General features: G+C 41.8%; 1 protein-coding gene across 2 annotated transcripts in view; it reads left to right on the top strand.

Moving 5' to 3' along the window:
* The first annotated feature begins 11,892 nt into the window (after positions 1–11,892).
* RAB3GAP2 (RAB3 GTPase activating non-catalytic protein subunit 2) overlaps positions 11,893–22,942 on the top strand; it is a 53,589-nt gene continuing 42,539 nt past the window's right edge. Inside the window, exon 1 of one of the 2 annotated variants that reach the window (XM_084261580.1) lies at positions 11,893–12,013. In XM_084261580.1, the coding sequence (XP_084117706.1) occupies positions 11,905–12,013 (109 nt within the window). In that variant the 5' untranslated portion in view covers positions 11,893–11,904. The remainder of the gene's footprint in view (positions 12,014–22,942) is intronic. The other variant, XM_084261579.1, reaches the window with a different exon arrangement.

Genomic DNA, 22,942 nt, shown 5'->3' with positions numbered 1-22,942 from the left:
ATTTTATGAGACATAGGGGAGATGCTACTATCCTTGCCATCAAAGTACTGCTGTGACCAGAGGAGAATCCACTGGGGCTGTGACTTCCCCCCCACCAGCTTTGAGAAGTAGGTTCAGGCACTCTGTTATTTTAATGGAGGCTTGGTCCTGCTTCTCTTCAAATTGGTGGGAATTTCTGACATTTATTTCAATGGAATTGGGACCTGTGAGGTCTTGGATCAATCCTGGGTCAACAAGGTAAAGCGATTTCCTTTTTTTTTTTTTTTTAAATAGAAAATTTAACGCAAACACTTAAAAAGCCAAGCAACTAGAGTTGGAAATGCCAGTATTAAGGTTGTGTGTGCAGCTTCAATTCTTCTCCTTCAGGATGAGTCATGAGATCCAGGGAAAGTGTGCTCACAAGTCTTGGTTATGGTCTTAATTGTGGCATTTCCAGATACCTGATGTTTGATTGCTTACATAGAGTAATGACAAGCAAAACCAGCCTTGTCTTGATGCTGTTGCCCGCACAATTTTTGAAAGGAAACCAAGCTTTCACATATTTAACTCTATGGGACTGATGTGGAATGACAAGTGACTCCTGGATTCATTCACTAGATTTCTTGGGCTGTTGAGTTCAGTCGGTGAAGTCACAAGATGTTACCTTGTTTTTGGCACACCACCTTTAGAGGGAGATCCTACACTTTTGCAGAAAGTAAATATTTTGAAAGCTCAGGTCTGAACTTTCTGCTGATTAAACAAAAAAATCCAGGAGCAGCCAATTAAATGCTTTTCTTTTTTTTAAAGACTTGTATTTATAGGCATTAGAGCTGGGTGTACAGTGAGTTTCCTTTGAAAAAGTGGTGTAGTTAAATGGACAAAAATTAAAGATATAGTTCCTATACTGGTGAATTGAATCTGCAGGACTTAACTGCCATGGGAAGATCTCCTAGGTCAGGGTAAGCTGGTTTGCTTAATGCTTTAACTAGTTTTTACATTACCATCATTGAAAGAGTTGAAATCAAAAAAATTCCAGGGTCCCAGGCCAGGTTTGTGTTACTTGTTTGCTTTTTCCCCATGCCCAGGATCAGAGATGAGGAGAGCTGAAGGAGGAGTAGGGCATGCAAATATCGTGATAAAGCATAGTATTGATGAAATATCTGCAAGCTTAAAAAGCAGATATTCAACATGTTGAAGTGCTGCATCAGAATTCTGTAACAGAATTTGATACACTTATAAAAATGGGAAAAGGCTCTGGAGTCCAGCATTACAGTTTTCTAAACATTCCACTCCTGAACGTTAGAAACATGAGGTGATTTGAAGAAATGCTTGGTAGGAATAATTTTGGCATTAGCAGTTAGATAGCTTTTTGACTAATTGCCATCCTGAAGACAGCTGTGAAACTGTTAAAATTCTTCAGAAAGCCCGAGCTAAGGAAGATAAAGCTTGGAAAACATCAACCTGAAATGCTTTAACTTAGAAAATTCATAGCTGATTAGACCCAGAAGTTGAAATGAGTGCTGGGCAACATTTCTCTGCCATTGCAGATGCCACAAAGCCCTGACCGAACTAGGTCACTGTGTCCGGAGACATTATTTAGGGTATCTGCTGCCCTCTAACAGCAATACATAGGAATCACATACTGGTTTTTACCAGTAAACTGGAAAGCAGGGGACCAGAGCCTGCTCTGAGCTGCACACCCTCCTGTGTCCTGTAACTCCAGAAGGATGACAAACTGCAGGCTGCCTTTGCCTATCAGCCATCAATCACTCCTTGGACTTTAATCATGAAATGTAAAGGGACGATCAGTATATGCGTAGCTTGGAGTCTTTTCTCCAACACCATCACACTTTAAAACCAAACCAATGCTTCTAGCAGAGAAAGGGTCTTTGGGGTTGATTTTTAAATTTTAAAAAAAACTTTATTCCCTCCCTCAGTAGCCTTGCCTCCTGCATACATGCAAAGTCTGATTGCTACGGAGTGAATCACAGCTGCATTTTCCAAAAATAACCTCCCAAGCTAAATTTCAAAGGCAGGTTATCTCCATGAACCTGTGAGAAGTAAGTGAAGGCTCAGGTACTGCTGGCTATGCTACACAACTCAGAATATCATCTCCCTAGAACCATGTAGCTGATGTGTAAAAAGAATTAGTGCCATTTCTGAGAACTGTGAGCTTGTGAAGATGTGGCTGTGCCAGCTACTCACTTTGCTTCCACTCCATGGATGTGACACTCAGATAGACTCTTGAAAGGATAACAGCAAAAAATAAAAATGCAGGAAGTAAAATTTTCTTCCCAGAACCTATACAAGTACAGTTGTATAAAAAGAGGGTTAGCGTCTTTTATGATTTGAAGTTAATATAATAGGTATATCCAGACAAGATCATCTTGAAACATTTGTTTAAAATGCCAATTTAAAAAGCCATTTATGTAAGTACTGCAATCGCATGCTCCTGCATGATAAAAACACGCTGTTCTGTGCAGGCAGTTTGAAAGGGTAAAGAGAAACTCCTTCCCTGCCAACCTAGTTTCTTTTGAGAATTTATTTTTCATGCTGTGTAGGTCTTCAAATCTGAAGGAGAGGTCTACCTAAACTAATGAATCTGAATAAGACTGTCATCCAGTATTTTGGTTCCAGTTTTAGAAACTAAGCAGCTAATGCTAATGGGATTAACTGTTAGCCCACTGGCACACTCAGTGCTTGTGACACTGCCCAAGCTAAGGAGCCCGTGGCACTATGGAGTTAAATTAATTACAGAGAGCATAAAGCTATTAGCTAGTCTGTCTCCCTTCTCTGTCCTGAAGTCAGTTGTTTCTCCGAGGAGGCACAAACCATGCGATTTTCATAGTTAAAGCTGAGACCTAGTCTCGTCCAGCTCAGCAATACATAGCTGCTTGCTCTGTACATGCAGTCCATCATCTCAAAGGCATTTGTGGATGTTCCCTTTCCTTACCTCTTCTAAATACAGGAGGCTGACTTTGGTCTTTATACTTCTCTGGAATTACATACAGAAACAAGAAAAGTTAGTAAAATCTTGCTGAATTGAACAGATGACAACAGGATGTAAATCTATTAGATCTTAACGGACATTGATTCTCCATGATTATATAAACAGATTGGGTATATACTGATGCTCTTAATTGGTGATTTAGAAGACAAATTGCTATTCGCTTAGCATTTGAGAAAACACATTCACAGATCTTTAAGTACACCTTAATGAATGGCATTCTGATTTTGATGTGATTCATTGCCTTGGCTAGGTGGGAAGGTGATTAGAGAAAACACTTCAACAGAAATTATAGGTCTACAGCGTCAGTCCAATTTGCAAGTCCGCTCACACCGAACACATCCATGCTATTTAAAATAATAAGTAGTGCCAATCCCGCTCCTGCTCTGCTCATGAAAAGCCACTGCTGAGGGTTAAAGGGTCAAGAGGACCTGCAAAGCTTTTTTCCATTTTAGAATACCTGTGAGAGTCTCTTTGGGTGCTGACTGTAGATTTGTAACCTTCTGTGCATGTGTGAATCAGCCTCTCACTACACGAATAATTGTTAGGAAGAAAGATTATTCTGAGGGTAATAAAAGCAATTCAGTTATTTGTTTCATGCTGATGGGGTGCTTCCTTCGTATAAAAAATGGAAATAATTTAGAGATCAATGCAGAAATATGAAAATTACAGACAATATTGTGTGTCTGTGTGCACCTCTAAGTTATACTTCTCTTAGTTTAGTTATCGTCTCTCTTACTTTTTCTTTCACACTTCTGAACATGTCGAATACTAAAATGACCATGATAAAGAAAGAACTGTAGTTCACAGGCTCCACTTTTGCAGGAACTATTCAGATATTGCCACCATCCTGATTGCAACTGGGAAGGGCTGCATGGCTTACGAGCAACAAGTTTTGTGGTTCTGAAAAAATTGGTAGAGATTTTTAAAGATTTCTTTTAAAATCCCTGCTGCTGAGACTCAGTGATCAGGTCTTCTGTTCTTAAACTGTGGGTGAAAACATAAATGCAGTGCCTGGCTGTAAAGCTTACTCTGGCACAGATGAAGTTGAGATGTCTCTCTCTATATAAGAAAACATGTCGAATGACTGTTGAACAGATTTGTTAATTTCAGAAAAATCTCAAACCACACTATATAAATGTATTTGTTCAACATCTGCCCTTTACTTGGTCTCAGCCTGCTCACATCTATGTAGAAAGCAATCTTGAATCACCCATATTTTCATTTACTGTTCAGTTCATATTATCGTCTAAGCTGCTGCAGAAAATACCTAGGTTCAGCTCTCACAGATCTTTAGCTAGAATCACCTTTTAAGCTGATGGTTGATAGACAGGGAATCCCACTTTTATCAGGACCACAGAAAACTGCCTCAAGTGTGATAAAAGAAGAATTATTTGCATGCAGAGACCTAGAATAGTTTCTTATTACTGCTGTTGCCCTTCAGGAAAGACAAAAGCAAATGCAAAGAAATGAAATGTATTGCCTAAGCTGTTATATATCAGTTGCCATTAGAAACAAAACATGCCCCGTTGCTCAGAAGTCTTGTCTGGACACATATATTAAGAGTAAGGATAAGACAAACAGTATGCGAAACTCGGGACATCAGAAATGTGTATTGACAGCAGGGATGCCACCACTTTGCACCATCCCTTGGAACGCCTTCCCCTGCCCCAGAGCACTCCTCTAGAGAAGAATGTGGCAATAAGCTAAAATACCAAAACATGACTTAAAGAATCCACTTCTTGGAAGAAGAAATTTTCTTTTGCTCCAGGGAATTACAGTGATACCTGGAACCAGCAGGATGGGAATGAAAGTAGTTTGATCTTGTGTTCTATAACAAGAGCCGCTGCTGAACCAAGTCAAGTTGTCCTGCATCCCTGAGTCCTGCCAAACCACTGTGGTTTCACAGCTTGGGCCTGGGTTCTGCTTCTGCTCCAGTGATGATTTCATTACAAGAATTTGTGGGTGGCAATTAGCACTCTGGTTATGTTAGATGGCATTTGTGTCACATTTTCTGTAAAGCTTTTACACGAACCCAGCATGGTACTCACAAGCTTTAGGGAAGCACATCCCCAGCTTCATACAAATGCCCGGGTAGAGTCTTCTTGGTGGTCCTTTTGACTTCTGGTGATGATCACAGAGAGGTTAGCTATGTTAACATAATTTTTTTGTTGTTGTTTATTAATCACTCTTTCCTGTTCAGTATATTTTACCTCCCTCTTTACAAGAAAACAAAGGGGGGGAAAAATAAATCCCAAAAATCCTGACCAAAAATCCCATGTAAACTAGGTAACCAGTCACAGATAAGAAACATAATGAAGAGAAGTTTGAGAACAGGCTGTAGACTGAAAATTATTAATCCAAACATTTCTGCAAGTACTCAGAAATCAGGACAGGTTTGCAAAGAGTTCGCCAGCTGAACAGCTCAGAAGTTTTGCAATGAATGCTCTGACCAATGGAAAGTATTCAGCTAGATCAACCATCCAGGGTGAATTTCTCAGCCCTTTGGCCAGATGTATCAGCCCTGTATTTCCCCAGATGGCAGCCTGAACACCTCCCGTGTGATGGCAAACTTGCTTTGCTGACATTCCTCTCATTAAGGATCAGGAAGACTAGGCATCCTTTTTTCTCTGTGTTTGTATCTCTCCCTGATATTCCTCTCAGATCTGTGACATCAAAGACCTACTGTAATGAAGACATTGAGAAGATGAACTTCAAATGAAGAAAATTAGTATGTTCACTTGATTGGTAGCACGTTAGTAAATTAGGAATGATACAGCATCTGTGGATATGTCAGCTGCATTCTTAATCCTGAAACCAAGAGTGCCTAACTTTTAAGCACCTCTCTAGAGATTTCAAGCTTACATGCTGAAAACCCCGATAGATGATATTATATTGAAACAACAAATTATTTTTAAAAATAGACTTCAGAAATATGAATTATGTAAGAAATCCATCTTACCGGACTCTGTTGATGAATAAACCCATGAGATTGTAACTGTTTTTATGTAAACCTCAGCATAGTATCTGGAAATCATCTGAAGACATATCTGTGAACTAAGATCTCTTAAAATCTATTGCTGACATTTAAGAGCACGAGAAAAGCAGAACCAATGATTGACTGATACCCACAACAAGCTTAGCAATCACCTTACTTGTTTCTCCCTGCTTAATGTTCTGCACACGAGAAAACTGTGTTAAGCTTGTCCTGATTCATTCTCTACAATTATTTGTAACAAAGAATTCTGGGCCCATAAATTTTCCGGTCTAAATATTCAATGTTTGAATTCTCATTCAGGTTGATTTGTCATAACTTGACCAAAAATTCAGGAGGGTTTACAGACACTCATAAAATTATTTGCTGAAATATTCAGGGAAAGTGAAAATAGATGAGAATAAGTACCACTGCAGAGAATTAATGACAAAATATTAATATGCCCAGAAAAACATACGCATTTTTTGCTTGGCCTTTATATCTCTAGAAGAACAATGTAAGATCTTGAGCCCAGTCACCAAAGTGGAACACTATGATCTGGATTCTGAGGCTGTGGAGCTCAGGCAATTCGAAAGAATGATATTTGGCCACACTTAGTTAGCACAATGTCCTTATTGGGAGGAAAAAGTCTTTATGGGCTACGCATGAATGCAGCAGGGATGTTGTTAGGGTTACAAGAAGTATATGGCAAGTGCCCGGTCACTGGGCAGTCACCCAAGGCCACTGTAGCCTTCTTAGCACGCAAGCCAGGGTGGCTCAAGGAATCAACAGATGTAACAGTTTTCCATCCTGGAACTACTGAATCCCCTCACTTGTCTTTCCATATGCTTTATCTCCTATTTGGCTGTGAGGCTGTGTTTAAATTGGGACCAATAAGAGGCAGAGGTGGAGGGTTCTGTGGCAGCAGTTTCTGCTCACTCGTTTGTATTATGATAGTGCCCTCGAAGACCCCTAGACTTGGTGTTTTGCTGTATAAAGACAGTGCTCACCCTGAACATAAAGTAATCCTGTGTTTTTTGCTTCCACTTGGGTCATGTACATCATTCCTTCTGTCTTTCCAAACCCCCTCTTTCTGCTTGGATACCTTTTGTTCCCTAGTGCAAATCACAGATGCTTTTTTTAAATTTTATTTTATTTTTCTATCCCTTGCTCCTGCCTGCTCTTCAGCTGTATCATGTCTTCATCAAAACTAATTTAGTTAATTCTCCATTTTAAAACCAGGCTGTGGTGCCTGGTCCACAGTTGCTTAGCAACAGCTACCCTCTACAGGCAGATAACAGGCAGGCAGGGATGCCAGTGTGCAAGTCTGGCCCAGAAAGGTGAGAAAAAAAAAGGAGCAAGACAGATTGTCTCCCTCTAGGCTTTGACACTGCACATCATACCGCCACATGCTTGCAGATATGTCAGAGGATAGGGTTTGCTTTCATTTCCAGAATGGGCTTTTGGAAAAAAACCCACAATAAACTGGCTCTGTGCAGAACAGGAATCAAGTGCCCACAACATCGTATGTTTGTGTGTTTTAGATGTATATATACAGGTCTAAAATACTCTATTAGTAAGCATTAGGCATGGATTACAGTGAATCAGATCCTAGCACTTACAACTTCACATAAGCCTGAAGCGTACCGAGGAGGAATGTGGGTATGTTTATTAGACAGAAATGAGGGAAATAAGTGTTGTGATCTCTAACCAGGAGGCCTGGCATTTCCAAGTTGGATATGTAGGTACAGATCCCTTCTCTCCCAAGGCTGTCTTCCAAAAATGCAGAGGAACCTGTGGGAATTAAACTTCAGGGGTTTTCACCACCCTCTAGAAGTATCTGTAGGTGGGAACATAGTGTGTCTCTCCAGTAAAACAGTGTTTAAACCACATCTTTTAGGTAAAAATCAAGAAAAGCAAAAGATAAGGCTCTGGGTGGACAGCATCAATCACAAGCATTCCATGACGAGAAAAGAACCAGCATATCTTAAAAATCTTGTTACTTAAAAAAATCAAAATCTGGAATATGAATGATTCAGATTATCTAGAGTTTGGGTGAAAATCTTCTTTTAGTTGAAGGCCAGGATGGTAAGCACATCTTTCCACCAGTCTTCATGCCTTCTGCATTACCTTAAGTTGCAAAGGATGAGTTGGAGCAAGGCACAGCCACAATTTAAACCTTACAGGTTGTGGTAGATAAATTTCAGTGGGAGCTACCTGCAGTGACCCACCTAAGTATGTAAAGAGGTAAAAAAAAGGTTGCTTAAATTCTGCCTTAACCCGACTCAGAATGATCAGAAGAGATGTACTGTCTTGCCCTCCCTATCCTCACTCCTATCCTGCCTCTACTCCAAGTGAGACCACCTAGTCTAAAGAAGTGATTTCTTCAGTATGTTGTTTTCCCTCCACAAACTCAGGCTTACCATAATTGTTTTTCATATGCAAGAAATGTTATTTATAGGAAAAGAGAAATATCAGGTGCATCTTTCCCTCCTCTGTGCTTCAAATGCAAACTTTCTAAATTTCATAAACTATCTGTAACAGCAGTAACGAATCTTCATTCTTCCAACACTGCCCCAGTTCTGCCTCGTGCCCCTGTGGGAACTCAGAACAAAGACTTCAATGCTTTGTCCACTGGAGAGATGGAAAGGCCTGTTACAGATAAACCAAGACAGACGTTTTGGTGACAATCAGCTCCTCATATCTTTATATTTTTATGTTTCTTTAGATAAATCTATATAAAGATATAAATATGCAAGTTGGAGTTCAGAGGTGACAAACTGCCATAAATCATACTGAAGCTTTGGGACGCATGGATATTTGGTGCATGTGAGACAGGTATCAATTATTCAGGCACCTAAGGGTGAAGTTCTATGCTTGGCTGTGATTAGACAGCAGTGAGAGGCGTAGTACAAGCGCAAATGTTTGGCCCGTATTCTCCGTATCCTCTCTGTTCTCTACCTTTTATTGAACGCTGAGTAATTCTTGCTGCCTTCCCATGAGTGATAACTGCACTACTTGGAAGCCACTTATGCATCCCTTATTTGGTAAGGTGTGTATCCAGTTGATGTTATGGTATAGATGCATCTCCTGTAGCTATTACTAAACTGCTGGTTGAATTTTCCCTTCTTATCAAAGACCAAATGCAGAACTCTGCATATGATGGTATAATCACATTCATTTATGCTAACTAGCATGAATGAACGACAGGTGGAGATCATAACTGATGGTGATGAAAGCAGAGTTTTACACCACAGATCTGTGGACTGACCCTGAACAAATCACTTAATCTTTCATTACCTTCATTTCCCAAGTGAAAATCCCTGACATCCATAATTATGCGATTTTGTAAACCACATTAAGGTCTTCAAATGACAGGACCCATGTAAATGCACAGTTTTTTTGTCACTGTAAATGTATTGTTCATTTTGGATATTGTGCATTTATCTGAATGGCTTCAAGATCTTTGCTTAATATTTATGAGAGAAGTTGTTCAAAGAGGGCTTTTTAATAGCCTCCTATATAATTATAGTGATTGTTTAAAAATTAATAACTGTTGAAGAAGGTTTAACAAACACACAAAAGGTAACTTGGTAGCCAAAGTAACAATGCAAGTTCATCAGGGTTCAGCCTTCTCTTGAAACACTAACTCATTTGCTGAATTATTCAATGCCTTATTTTATGCATTAATCGGTATCTTTACAGTTTTGTAACTTGACTTTGTTGTGCAGCAAACCAGGCAGAGTTATGACAGTGTCTGACACTGATCACTAGTCTCTAAACAAGGAAATTTTCATCACTAAAGAATGACAAACCAGGTTGTTACTTTAATTTTTTCATACACTTAACATTACTAGTGACTGTGCATGTTACAGGTCTAAAATATTAATTATTATTAAATATTTTTCCCCTGCAGGCTTTACATTTGTAATTAGAGCATCTTCAAAGCTATCAGCCATTCCTCAATACCAGTTGCTTTCAACCTTTTCCACACTGTGACCTTATTTTTGAAGCACCTCCTTCCCACTGGTACACAGCATGTAATTTTATTCCCAGTCAGAAAATCAGGATTCAGCAATTCTGTATTGAATAGGCACAGGATTATTCACCTGCCTAAGTTCAAGTATAACCTGCATACTGCCAGAGGAGCCACAGATTTTAAATGTTAAAAAAAACCCCATCCCTTACGTTGCTAAGGGCAAAGCTGCTATTTGGTCCCAATTACTGCAACAAAATAGAACAGCCGAAGACATGAAGCCAGTGACTTTGAAAATCTGAAAAGAGATTTTCTAGAGTTTATAGCCTGTTGTGTTCTGTGCCATCAGGCCAATCCAAATGGATTTTAATTTGGAGTGAAACTTCCCTTTGTATAAATGTGCTCAGTCTTAGAACATGTTTAAAGACCACCCAAAAAAAAGGCCTAGAGCAGAAACCAAACTTTCAGAATGATTTGGAATACTTGCTCCATCATATCTGCTCTTAACCACTTAAGACACACACACACACGGTTATCTACCAAATAAAAAGACATCTGTGTGAAAACAAGCAACTGTAATTTATATATTAAAAAAGCCTGGTAACGTAGGATCCATTAAAAGAAGTAAATTTCCGTGGACAGGGCAATTTCTATTTACTTGGGGCCCAGAAAGCTTTCCCTGGTGTTCTTCTCACACGCACTTTTTTTTGTCCTTATCCTAAGGGGAGATTTTTGAGGCTGTGGATCAGCTGACGTCACACCCCAGCAAATCTCACTCATCACAGTGGCTGCTGCCACCAAGTTGCTTCAATGTCCAGAGAAGGAATAGAAATTGGTTGACATGAAACCCAAACAAAATCCTTCCATTTGGAAGAGCAATTAAGACTGAAATAAGCCCTGTCCTCGCTACCGGTGTAAAGGTGCTTCATATTCATCAAAGGACCACAGATGTTTTGGGGCATACTGGTTCATCATTAGGCCTGGAAGATGAAGGTGGATCAGCACCTTCCTGTAGACCCAGGCTGGCTGGGAAGCTGCCTTGTCTTCCCGGCCAATTGACATGCCACTTACTGCCATTGATTACATATGGTGCCGGCCTTGAGAAGCCAATGCACAGTGTTGGCCTCTTTTCCCTAGTCACTAGAGACAGGACAGGAGGAAACAGTCTCAAGCTGTGCCAGGGGAGGCTCAGATGCTACGTTAGGCAAAATTTCTTCCCCTAAAGAGCAGTGAGGCATTGGAACAGGCTGCCCAGGGTGGAGTTGCCAGCCCTGGGGGTGTTCGAAAAATGGGTAGAGAAGGTGCTTCGAGAAATGGTTTAGTGGTTGCTGTGGTGCAGGGCTGACGGTTGGACTTCATGATCTTGGAAGGTCGTTTCCAAGCTTGACGATTCTACTACTGTGACTCGGTGGCTTTTCTTCCTCCTGCGCCTGCCAAGACCAGGCGTTCGCAGCCGCTCCCTGGTGCCGCTGCCCGGGCCGCCGGAGACTGCAGGCAGACGGCAGCTTGTACCCCACCGGCCCCATCCAGCTGCAGGGTCAGAAGCCTGGGGAGAACGGACACGTAAGCAGCCGTTCCCTTCAGGAACCGCGGCGGGGAAGCTGCGCCCGCCACAGTTCATCCCGCCTTCTCAGGGCGGCTCCGCCGCCTCGCCGCTAGGCCACTGCTGCGACCGCCAGCAGCCACGTCGCTGCCCGGCGGAGGAGCGCGATCCCGGCCGCGCACGCCCCGCACCCGTACGCCCCCATCCCTGTACGACCCTGGCCCCAGACAGACGAACCTCGCGGACCGCCCTGCGACCATCCCCCTCCCACGATCACTAACGGTCACGTGGCAGCTCCACGCATACAGCGGGGGGGGGTGGGGGGGTGGTGGTGCGTTCTGCGCATGCGCCTTGCGCAGGGCTGTGCGGTGCCGGGCGTGTGGAAGTCCGCGACCATTTCCGGGTGAGTCGGCGGCAGTGGCGTTATGTCGTGTGCCCTGGTTCCCTTCGGCTACTTCCAGGATCTGGAGGCAGCTCGAGACTTCTTGTGCCCGTACTGCCGCCGGGGCAGCGCTGCGACCGGCAGGGAGAGCGGTGAGTCCTCCCCGCGGCGCGGGGGAGCCGGGGGCCCGTTCCGGCCCGGTGGGGCGCGGGGATGTGGCTCTGGCTCTGTTCCTCGCAGTCTGCTGCGGACTCCGAGCGGCAGGAACCGCGGCCCTTCCGTGGTGAGCTACGCCGCGACGGGGGCCTGTCCCGCTGAGGTCGCGCGTCTCTGCCCAGTGGCCGCAGCCGGCGCTGTCTGGAGGTGAGACCGAGCATGCCGGCTGGGCTCCGGGCTCGCTCATCCCCGCTCTCCTCGCCGTCCCTGCTAGGGGGGTCTGGGTGTAACCACGGGTGGCTGAGAGCCTGGTGTCGTTGCTGTAGTAAAGGGCTAGAGGCCGGTGTCCTGTGCCAGGTGCTGCATCGTCTGCTAGTTCTGTATTTCCAGCTGTCCGGGAGTTTCTCCATATCCCGCGGTGCGCAGGTGAGGCTCTCTGGCCACAGACCCAGTGTGCTGCAGCCTGCCAGGAGAAAGTTTGTAGCTCTTTCACTAAGAGAGCGCAGCCATCTGAAGGTGTGCTAGTAAACAAATGTGCGTGCAGGGTTGTCTAACGAATGCAGAATGTGCTTAAAGTATACGAAAGACTTAGTTTGGTGGAGAAAATTAACTCTGTTCCAGCAAAAAAACCCACTGCAGCATCTTAAATTAAAATTAAGCTAATCTTACAACAACTACTGTCCAAAGTTGTGGACTAGATTTCTGTTGTGTGAGGCAACGCATGGTGGAAGCTGAACTGTCTGTCACAGAATTGTCAATGAAGAAGGACAATATAGTCAATGGAGATGACCAACAGATCTGCACCCAGGATGGACAGCACAGGGAAATGCGACACTGGGCTATATGTTTTGTATGCTGTGCTGTGTTAACTATATTTGGCTGGTGTTTTGCATTTCTGGGAACAGTATGGAAGGAAAGTGGCTCAAGAGGTTAATGAAGATGCTTATAAAGTCCTTGCAACTGTAAACGGAGCTATGAGGGAAAGCAACAAGGTGCTTATTTAAAAAGTTTGAAAGGTCTGTGAGGGAATGGTTTGTGTTAGAAGGGACCTTCAAAGTTCATCTAGTTCAATCCCTCTGCCATAGGTAGGGACTTTTTTCACTAGATCAGGTTGCCCAAAGCCCCATCCAGCCTGGCCTGAACACTACCAGGCATCATAGAATCATAGGGGTTGGAAGGGACCTTGAGAGATCATTGGGTCCAACCCCCCTGCCAAAGCAGGCTCCCTAGCTCATGTTGCACAGGTAGGCGTCCAGACGGGTCTTGAAACTTCCACATCTTCTCTAGGCACCTTGTTTTAGTGTTTCATCACCTTCTTTGTAAAAAAAAAAAAAAAAAAAATTTCTTCCATGTATTCAACCTAAATCTACTTTCAGTTTACACTTAAACTGTTGGTCCTTGTCCTGTCACTACAGGTCCTGGTAAAAAGATGGCACAACAGTTGTGTAAGTTTCAAAAGTATCCTGTATGTTCAGCTGGTTAACAGGCATACAGAAGCTCTAGCGGCAATTTTGTTTTATTATTGCTTTCTTTTTGTGTTCAAGATTCAATTCAATTTACTTTCTAGGAAGAAAGTACTTCTGGAAATATACAGCCAGTCTTCACTGTCCAAAACACTCAGTAGAAAACAGTTACGTGCTGCTGCTTGTTGTTTGTCTCTAATAGCACTCTGAAAAAAAGCACGGATTCCATGTGGCTTTTCTTTTGGTATCATCTGTATCTAAAGGAGGTGTTCTGGACCAATTAAGATCCAGTCAGTGCCTCTTGAATACTGAAGATAAAAGCCAAAGATTGTGACGTGGTTGTCTTTCTAAAGAAATAACTAAAATATTTCTGTGATATTTGGAAGTACATGTTGAGAGAATAACTTTTGAATACTTTTGCTGGAGTGGGTTTATCAAGTGGCAGCTGTTAAGAAAGAAAACATTTACAAACTTGTAAAACCACAAAAATGATAGAAGCAAAGATGATGCATGTTCCAAAACGTGCTGGTTTATTTCAGTGCATTGGCTGTGTTGTGGATTATTTTTATATTTGCTCATTCAGTCAATAAGGCAGAGAGTCAGCATTGAGTATTTTTCAAAATACATTTAGACTTTTTGAAGTCTTTTGGATTTGTGCCTGTAACTTTTTTTGATACCACAGCTGTTCTTATGGTTCAGGGTAAATGAGCATAAGTGTAAGCAAGTGAGAGTTCTCAAAGTGACTTTTGCATGAGATTATAAATTAGTCATTTTGAACTAAAAATCCTTAGTGCCTTCATCTTTGGCAAGGAGAAACACTGTTACAACATCCAGAGCTGTCTTAAGTTAGAAATAATTAAATTGTGGAGGTGTTCTAGTATGATAATAATAAAAAAAAAGTTTGGCTGAATGGAACAGGAGATTCTCTTCCTGTTAAGCTTGATCTTTCAAGTATGTGTTGCCCTTACTTTGTGGCCTGGCCAGCTGGATATCTAAGCTGTAGGGTTGTTACGATGCTCAGGTTGAGATGAGGTGGTGTAGATCCTGCAGTTACTGCTAGTGCCACAGTCTTGCACCCACAGTTGCTGCCCTGGTTGGAAATGCTTTGAATCAAGTTTTTCATCCTCTCATGCATTTTGTAGATTTTCTTTTTCCCTTTCCAATACATTCATTTTTCTTAGTAAGCAACTAACTTGTTGCATGGCTGTCTAAAATGACTCCCTTTTCTCTTTGATAATTGCTGTATGCCTTGACTTTCATGTTGCTAACATGGAAGAAGTCTTTGCTGTAAATGAAATATAAGTGAGAAAGTGTGAGAACATAAAACAATTTGCTTGTAGTGTTACATGCCAAGGAAAGAAAAAAAACAAACCAAGTTTGTCCAGGCAAGTTTTGTTGCTTCGGTTTTTTTGAAGTCATAGGATCGTAGAATGCACTGGGTTGCAAGGGACCTTTAAAGGTCATCTACACGATATTGCATTTTTATGGCACAAGAGCAAATGCAAGTATTTTTTACAAACAAGATATAAATAAATGTTTTTTATAATAGAATGGTTTAGTAAAAGCTGTTCCATTGGCAGAATGTACTGTTTTAAAACAGTAGTTTATTAAAGTTGTGCATTTAAAAACTTGAATTTTAATCTGCTTTTATACTTTGGAGGGGAAATCTTACAAGGAGAGGCTGAAGTCCCTTGTTCAGCCTGGAGAGGAGGAGGCTGACCTCATCATGGTCTGTGACTTCCTGATGTGGGGGAGTGAAGGGACAGGCTCTGATCTCTCTTTGGCAACTAGTGATAGAATAGACAAATCTATTTTTGGTTTAAGGCCAAACCAGTGTACAAAAACCTGAAATACACCAGGTCTCAAGCACACTTTTATCAAGAATACCAAACCATAATCTTTTATTCATTCTGCCAATATTTTAAGCATGCTTCTTGCATCAGAAGACAGCTTGATATCCACCGGTATGAATTCCCTTTCACCTCTGCAAGGCGCTGCCTTTTGTGTTTCTGCGATCTTAATCTCAGAAACCTCATGTGTCTGCTGACACCCAGACTCCAGTAGCAGTTAAAGCCATCAGAGTACAGGGGACTAACAGCAACACCATGATAAGGAAACCTTGACTCCAACTTACCTATTTTAAAAGAAAGCAATTTGTAGATATCCTAAAAGGACCTTTCTATGCCCAAGATATCTCTGAGTACCCATCATCTTCCCCTGGAACAGTTTCTAAACACCATTTCTCCCCCCTTAAACACTTCTGATACGCTGCACTTAGAGATCCCACAAATGAGAAGGGCACACAGCTACTGCTGCAGAGTCACTTGACGTTTCCTTCACAGCCACAGCATTCAGGGAGTTCAGCGTCTGCTCCATGTTACCTTTTGCCCACTGAGCACAAGCAGAAGGATATCCCACTACTCTTCTGAAATTACAAGGCTGGAACATCAGCCAAGTCTGTTCTTTATTGTGACTGTGAGGAAGTAAAGTTGTGTAGGGCAGACCTCAGTCAGATACACAGGTCTGTCAGTCTCTCCTCAGTGTAACAGGGAAGGTTTCCATTTTTAACAAAGTTCTAATAGAACTTCTAATGAATCGATCATGCTGGGGATTTGGAATGCCAGACCCAAATTAGGTAAATGGCATTCTGAGAGCTTCACGTGTCCTCTGTCGACTTCAATAAAATAGGGGTTTGTGGTTTGGGTTTTTTTAAAGAAAGCAGAGACACAAGTGAAGAAGATCTCCTCTCAAGGCTCAGAAACTACAAAACCATGTAGTCATGTTGTCCCGAGTCAGGAGAGGGGACACAGCCTTTCTTACTGACAAATGCTATATTTGGGACATCCACACAATGGTGGGGGTGGGGATTTCTTGATGACTGCTGCTAAAGCCTCACCTTCTAGCAAGCCGAGATGAATCCAGCAGTAATAAACATTTTTAAAAAGTTTAAAAAAGCAGATTTCTATTGCTGACAAGTGCCAACATCTGCCAAAGAAGTGGAAGGCATGGGTCTCTCCATTCTCTTCCTCAATATATTTTGGGTGCCACAGTACAAGAGGCACACACAGCTGTTGGAGTGTGTCCTGGGCAACGAGGATGGTGAAGGGTCAGGAGGGGAAGTGTAATGAGGAGAGGCTGAAGTTCCTTGGTTTGTTCAGCCTGGAGAAGAGGAGGCTGAGGGGAGACCTCCTCACAATCTGTAGCTTCCTGATGAGGGGGAGCAGAGGGGCAGGTGCTGATCTCCTCTCTTTGGTGACCTGAGAGAACGACATGGAGCTGCGACAGGGGAGGTTTAGGTTGGGTATTAGGAAGAGGTTCTTTACTGAGAGGGTCGTCAGGCACTGGAACAGGCTCCCTGGGGAAGTGGTCATAGCACCCAGCTCGGCTGAATTCAAGTAGCATCCGCATGATGCGCTCAGTCACGTGCTTTGACTTGTCTGGCCCTGTGCGGAGCCAGGAGCTGGACTTGATTCTGTGATTCTTTGACTTTTACTTTTCAGAGGAAAAAAAACAACTAAGGAGTAGTTTGTTTTTACTGGTAAGTTCAACAGAGAAACTATGTTTGTTTGCTATCAAACACAGCTTCATTACTAAACATTTATTTCATCGCTTATATATGAATAAACATAGCTTAATAAACATGTCAGTTACATGCAGGAGAACCTTCACCTTTTCTCCTTTTTTTCTTGTGTAATGTTGTTTTAAGTTTGGTGGCATTTGTATGGAAATTCTCACTTGTATTTAAACTTTATAGTTAAATGAAAAATGCTGACTTCCTTAGAAAAAAATAAATGCTTTTTAAAAATACTTTTATTGAACAAAGAGTATTTAAATTTGCAAGTTGATTATAATTTTTTTTAATGAGTCATAATGAAAGGGTTTAGGTGCCCAGGAGAGGTAACAAAAGCTCCTGTCATATTTTGTATAACAGATGTTTTTGAAAGATCCCTCCAGGCTCTTCAATGCATGGGTTTTAGTGATTCTGTTAGAAGCTGTAGGTCTTATCTTTTCTGGATTTCTTAGTTATAGATCAAAGATGATTTTTTTCCTGCAGTTTTAGCTTTGGCCTTTTTTTCATTCTAACCAAACTAATCTGAGTATTTTCTGTGAGTGTATTTGCTACACTGAACTCCAGGGTGATTAAAAACATTTTTGTAGATACATGTTAAAAGGATTTGCTCGCTTTTGAAAATGCAAGCAGTAAACATTTCTAAATCACTGTCTGATACTATGACCTTCATAAAAGTTTGAAGCTAGATGCCTTTAGTATGAATAAAAAAGCTGTACCTTCTAACTTAGTCGTATTTGACATGACAATGTATTTCATTTAATTATAAATTAAGCTAGGTTGTCAACTTCAATTTGAAAAGACTTATCAAAGCACTACATATCTTAAATACGGGTGTAGGTAACTGACTTAAACAAAACCCCAACAATCTGCATTTTTATTCTAAGCAAGCTTGCTATTATTTTTCCTTCCTTTGTACGGGTAAACGTTTAAACACATTGAGTGGTAGGGAAAGATGGTGGAAAGCATTCTATTAAGTACAATTTCACTTAATCTTTTTCTGTAGCCTGTTTGTCTACTTTGTGTGAATATTATGCCTTGGTTGATGAGGAGTGGGTTAGGGATCAATTAAGCAATCTGGATGTCCATAAATCTGTGGATCTAGATAGGATGCATCTGTGGGTGCTGAGCGAGCTGGTGGAAGTCATTGCTAGGCCACTCTCCATCATCTTTGATAAGTTGTGGGAAACAGGAGAGGTACCTGAGGTCTGGAGGAAAGCCAGTGTCACTCCAGTCTTCAAAAAGGGCAAGATGGAGGAGCTGGGTAACTACAGACGAGTCAGCCTCACCTCCATCCCTGGAAAGGTGATGGAACAACTTAACCTTGGTGCTCTCTAGGTGTATAAAGGATAAGAGTGTCATTAGGAGCAGTCAGCATGTTTATATCAAGGGGAAGTCATGTTTGACCAGTCTGATAGCCTTTTATGAGGACATAACCAGGTGTTTAGGTGATGGTAGGGTGGTGAATGTAGTTTACCTTGGTTTCAGTAAAGCATTTGACTGTCTCCCACAGCATCCTCACAGCTAAACTGAGGAAGCATGGTCTTGAGAATTGGGTAGTGAGGTGGATTGTGAACTGGTTGAAGGAAAGAAGTCAGAGAGTTGTGGTCAGTGGGACAGTCTAGCTGTAGGCCTTGTATCTAGTGGAGTTCCTCAGGGGTCAGTACTGGGACCAGTACTATGCAATATAGTCATCAGTGACGTGGCTGAAGGAACTGAGTTCATCGTCCGCAAGCTTGCTGATGACTCAGAACTGGGAGGAGTGGCTGACACACCAGAAGGTTGTGCTGCCATCCAGTGAGATCTGGACAGGCTGGAGAGCTGAGCAGGGAGAAACTTAATGAAATACAACTAGGGCAAGTGCAGAGTCTTGCATCTGGGGAAGAACAACCCAGTGTACCAGTATAGGTTGGGGGACTTGTTGAAGAGCAGCATAGGGAAAAGGATACTGGGGGTCCTGGTGGACAGCAGGATGACCGTGAGCCAGCAATGTGGCCTTGTGGCCAAGAAGGCCAGTGGCATCCTGTGGTATATCAGAAGGTGTGTGGTTAGTAGGTTGAGAGAGGTTCTTCTCCCCCTCTGCTCTGCCCTGCCCTGGTGAGACTGCATCTGGAATATTGTGTCCAGTTCTGGGCCCCCCAGTTCAAGAACTACTTGAGTGAGTCCAGCGCGGGGCCACTGGAATGATTAAGGGAGTGGAACATCTTTGCTGTGAGGACAGCTGAGGCAGCTGCGTCTCTTCAGCCTGGAGGAGGCTGAGGGGTGACCTCATTCATGTCTATAAATATATAAAGGGTGAGTGAGTGTCAGGAGGGTGGAGCCAGGCTCTTCTCAGTGATGTCCAGTGATAGGACAAGGGGTAATGAGTGCAAGCTTTAGCATAGGAGGTTCCATATGAACATAAGGAAGAAGTTTTTCACTGTGAGGCTGGCACTGGAACAGACTGGCCAGAGAGGTTGTGGAGTTTTCTCCTTTGGAGAAATTAAAAACCTGCCAGGACATGTTCCTGTGTGATCTACTCTAGGTGATCTTGCTCTGGAAGGGGGGTTGGAGTAGATGATCTTCCCTTCCAACCCCTAGCATTTTGTGATTATATTCGTCTGGTGAAATGGAGTAAAAAACCAAATATCCTCCTTTGCTGAGCCTTGTGTGAGGTTAGTTCTGCAGGTATCTGTCTCCTGGTTAACTGGGAAACACTATGAGGAAGGATTCATGTCATTCTCCTTGTTTGCATTGCACAGTCATGTTAAGACTGCTAATAATGCAGTGCTGAAATCACTCAAGAAGCTGTCATAGACTGGTCGGGGTGACTTCTGATCTGTCCTGAAACAAAATGTAGATATTTTTTATTGTGAGGAATAGAACGAAAGGTGTTGGGGTTGATCTTGCCTCACGACTTACATAAGAGCAGTATTATGTAGTAAGCTGGTTAAAGACATTTCATTTCCTTATTCTGTAGAAAAAAAGGATTTGAACACTTTTTCATATTTTAATGGAGTAATAAAGCATGAGATTTCTGAAGAATCTTAAGGAAAGTTAATCCTAATAACGTGGCATCAATATTCTGTGGACCCTGAGCCCAGTGGTATTGAAATGGCTTTGAAAGCTGCTGTTTCACATGTTTCAAGACCAGGAATAAAAAGTGTTTGCATTAACATTTAATTTGACAGCTTGCTGTGTCAGAGGTGTTTTGGGATGCATGTTGGCTAGATCAGACAACAGCTGTAACAGCTTACTCCGTTGTACCGCTATCTGTAATCAGGCATCCACGCGAATGAAAAATCCATCGTATTTGCAAAATGTGATAACGCTTTACAGGCATAACAGAATTTGAGCATTAAGAAATTAATGGATATTTAACTGAAAAAAGCAGAAAGCTGATCAATAAAGCTATGTAACATTTTCTATAGTCTTACAACTTCAGGAATTTAACAACAATTTATTTAAAGTAATGTGTATGTCTGGTGTTGTGGTAGACTGGTAGCTTGAACTGCGTGCTTTGAAACATTTGACAGGCTTGCTGACAGCAATTCAGTGTTGTAGACAGGTAGGACTGCAGCTGGCTAAACTTTGGCAGTGTTAACATCAAATAGAAAAATCAGGCTTTTTCTGGTGTGCAGACATTCTTAGTTCCCAAATGTGTTTATCTCCCATTATGTGAATTAAATTAATAATAATTAAAAAAAATCAACCCCATACTTGGGAGTTCCTACGTGGAGGTACCTATGTCTGTGATGGTGAGATGGTCACTTCAGAGTGGTGTGTGCCACAGATCTTGGCTTTGAGATGCTGCTGCATATTCAGGGGGAGAAGAAAAAAATCAATTCCCTGATTTGGGCACGTTGCTCAGAGCTATGAGGTGTCACTTCACTGCTGCTTTTTGCTTTTCTTAAGCTGAGTAAAGAAAATCTTCTCCAAAATCCATCCCTGTTTCATAACATTCTGAGAAGTCCTCTGTAGTTTCTGTAAACATCATCTTTGGAGCTGTGCTTGCCCGCTTTGCTTTATCTGAATTAACTACTTGAATCCATAAATACAGAAAGCCAGGCTTTTTATTTCGGAGTTGCAAACAAGGTTACAAAGAATAAAAAAAAAATGTACAAAGTCAAATTCTAGATTGGATTTAGCAGTAGAGTGGTTCTTAACTATTTCTGTGTCCCTCTTATTGAATTTGCTATGTTCCTACTGAAAAGTCTTCTGACAAACTCTTTTGTATTGCCTCTTTAATCAGATCTTGTCTCTCTGGGTTGCATTAAATAAATTGAAGACTCCTTGCATTCAATTTTCACACAAAATAACATAAAAATACACAGTACTTGCATAGTTATATCTGTAATTGTTAATAAATTCTGAAATATAGGGAAGACTAAATGGCAGGCTGTCAGCACATGTTGTCAGAGTACTTCATGCAAATACTCTTTGCACCAGAGTTTTTATCTTTAGCACCTCTTTTAGTGCATATAGTTCCTTCTTGCGGTAACTTAAGCTGTCACCTGCATGTCAGAGGAAGCCACAGTACTATGTTTTGTGTGTAGTGTTTCACTCGCTTCCTGTGCTGTGTGGCAGCACAAAGCTGCTTCCTCCTTCCCTGGTGATGCCTCTAACTGTGTTTTTCAGAGTGCAGTTGCAATTGTAAGTCATGGAAACTTTCAACATTACTTTAAGGAATCTGTGGATTATTTTTAATTTAATAGGCTTTTATTCTGTCGAAAGCAGTTGTGACCGTCTAAAGGAAGAGAAATTGCTCAAGTGGTTCTTTCTCAGATTAGTGAGCTAATTTAGTTTGAGTGTCATTTACCACCATCCCCCTCTCATGGAGAGAAAAGAAATGTTAGTCTCAAAAGGGGCTTCCTAGTAATGCTGGTAAAACAACTTGTATTTGTCAGTCCCCACAGTGGAGAAGCAGCTTTGTAAATAAATGGCCTATGATTACAGAGTAGAAAAATTATTCAGAACTATTTCTAAAATTTCTTGGCATGAAGAGAAGAGAAACTGCCTCTTCCTTCACTAATTATGCATTCCAGTGGTATCGTGATTGCATAGGAAAATAGAAATATGCATAGGAAAAAATCTGAAACTTTTGCACTTAAGCAATCATTTCTTGCACAATTATTTATTAATTTAATAAATTCTTAAATTGAGGGATGGAAAACATGCTGGAAGATCATAAATGCAACAAACTACACATGTGCATGTAAGGGTCCTGGTTTAACCCCAATAGCTGCCCAGTCATGTCCACCTGCAGTAGGATGAGGAAAGGAGTAAGACTGCACAGGTGAAAAGTGAGAAAACTGTTGGGTTGAGCTAAAGACAGTTTAATAGGTAAAGTAAAAGGTCTGCATGCAGTCAAAGCAGAACAATGGACTCACTACTTCCCATCAGCAGGCAAGTGTTTAGCTGTATCCAGGAAAGCAGGGCTCCATTTGCAACAGCTACTTGGGAAAACAAATGCCCTAACTCTGGAATGATAGAATCATTAAGGTTGGAAAAGACCTCCAGGATCATCTAAAGTCACCATCCCCCTCCTTCCATCTCCTCTCCCAGATTGTATCAATGGGCACGACATGGTAAGGTGTGGGATATCCCTTTGGTAAGGTGGGGTCACCTGTCATTTGTCCTCTCCCAACTTCTTGTGCAACCCTAGCCTGGTTGCTGGCAAGGCAGTGTGAGAAACAGGAAAGGGCTGGACACATTTTCAGCAATAACTGAGCTGTGTTTATGTCATCAGAAATCCAGAATACAGTACAATACCAGCCACTATGAAGAAAATTAACTCTATCCCACCCAAAACCCAGTTCATTAAGATATGAAATATTGATGCACAACTTAGTTTTAGTTAGCATTTTTATATGTACAAAGTATACAATAAGTATTAGGTTTTTGGCTGATGCAGC

Source organism: Gallinula chloropus (assembly GCF_964237585.1).
Source record: "Gallinula chloropus genome assembly, chromosome: 3".
In the NCBI taxonomy this organism is placed as follows: domain Eukaryota; kingdom Metazoa; phylum Chordata; class Aves; order Gruiformes; family Rallidae; genus Gallinula; species Gallinula chloropus.
The sequence above is the reverse complement of the archived record's forward strand: the minus strand, read 5'-3'. Positions and strand labels throughout refer to the sequence as shown.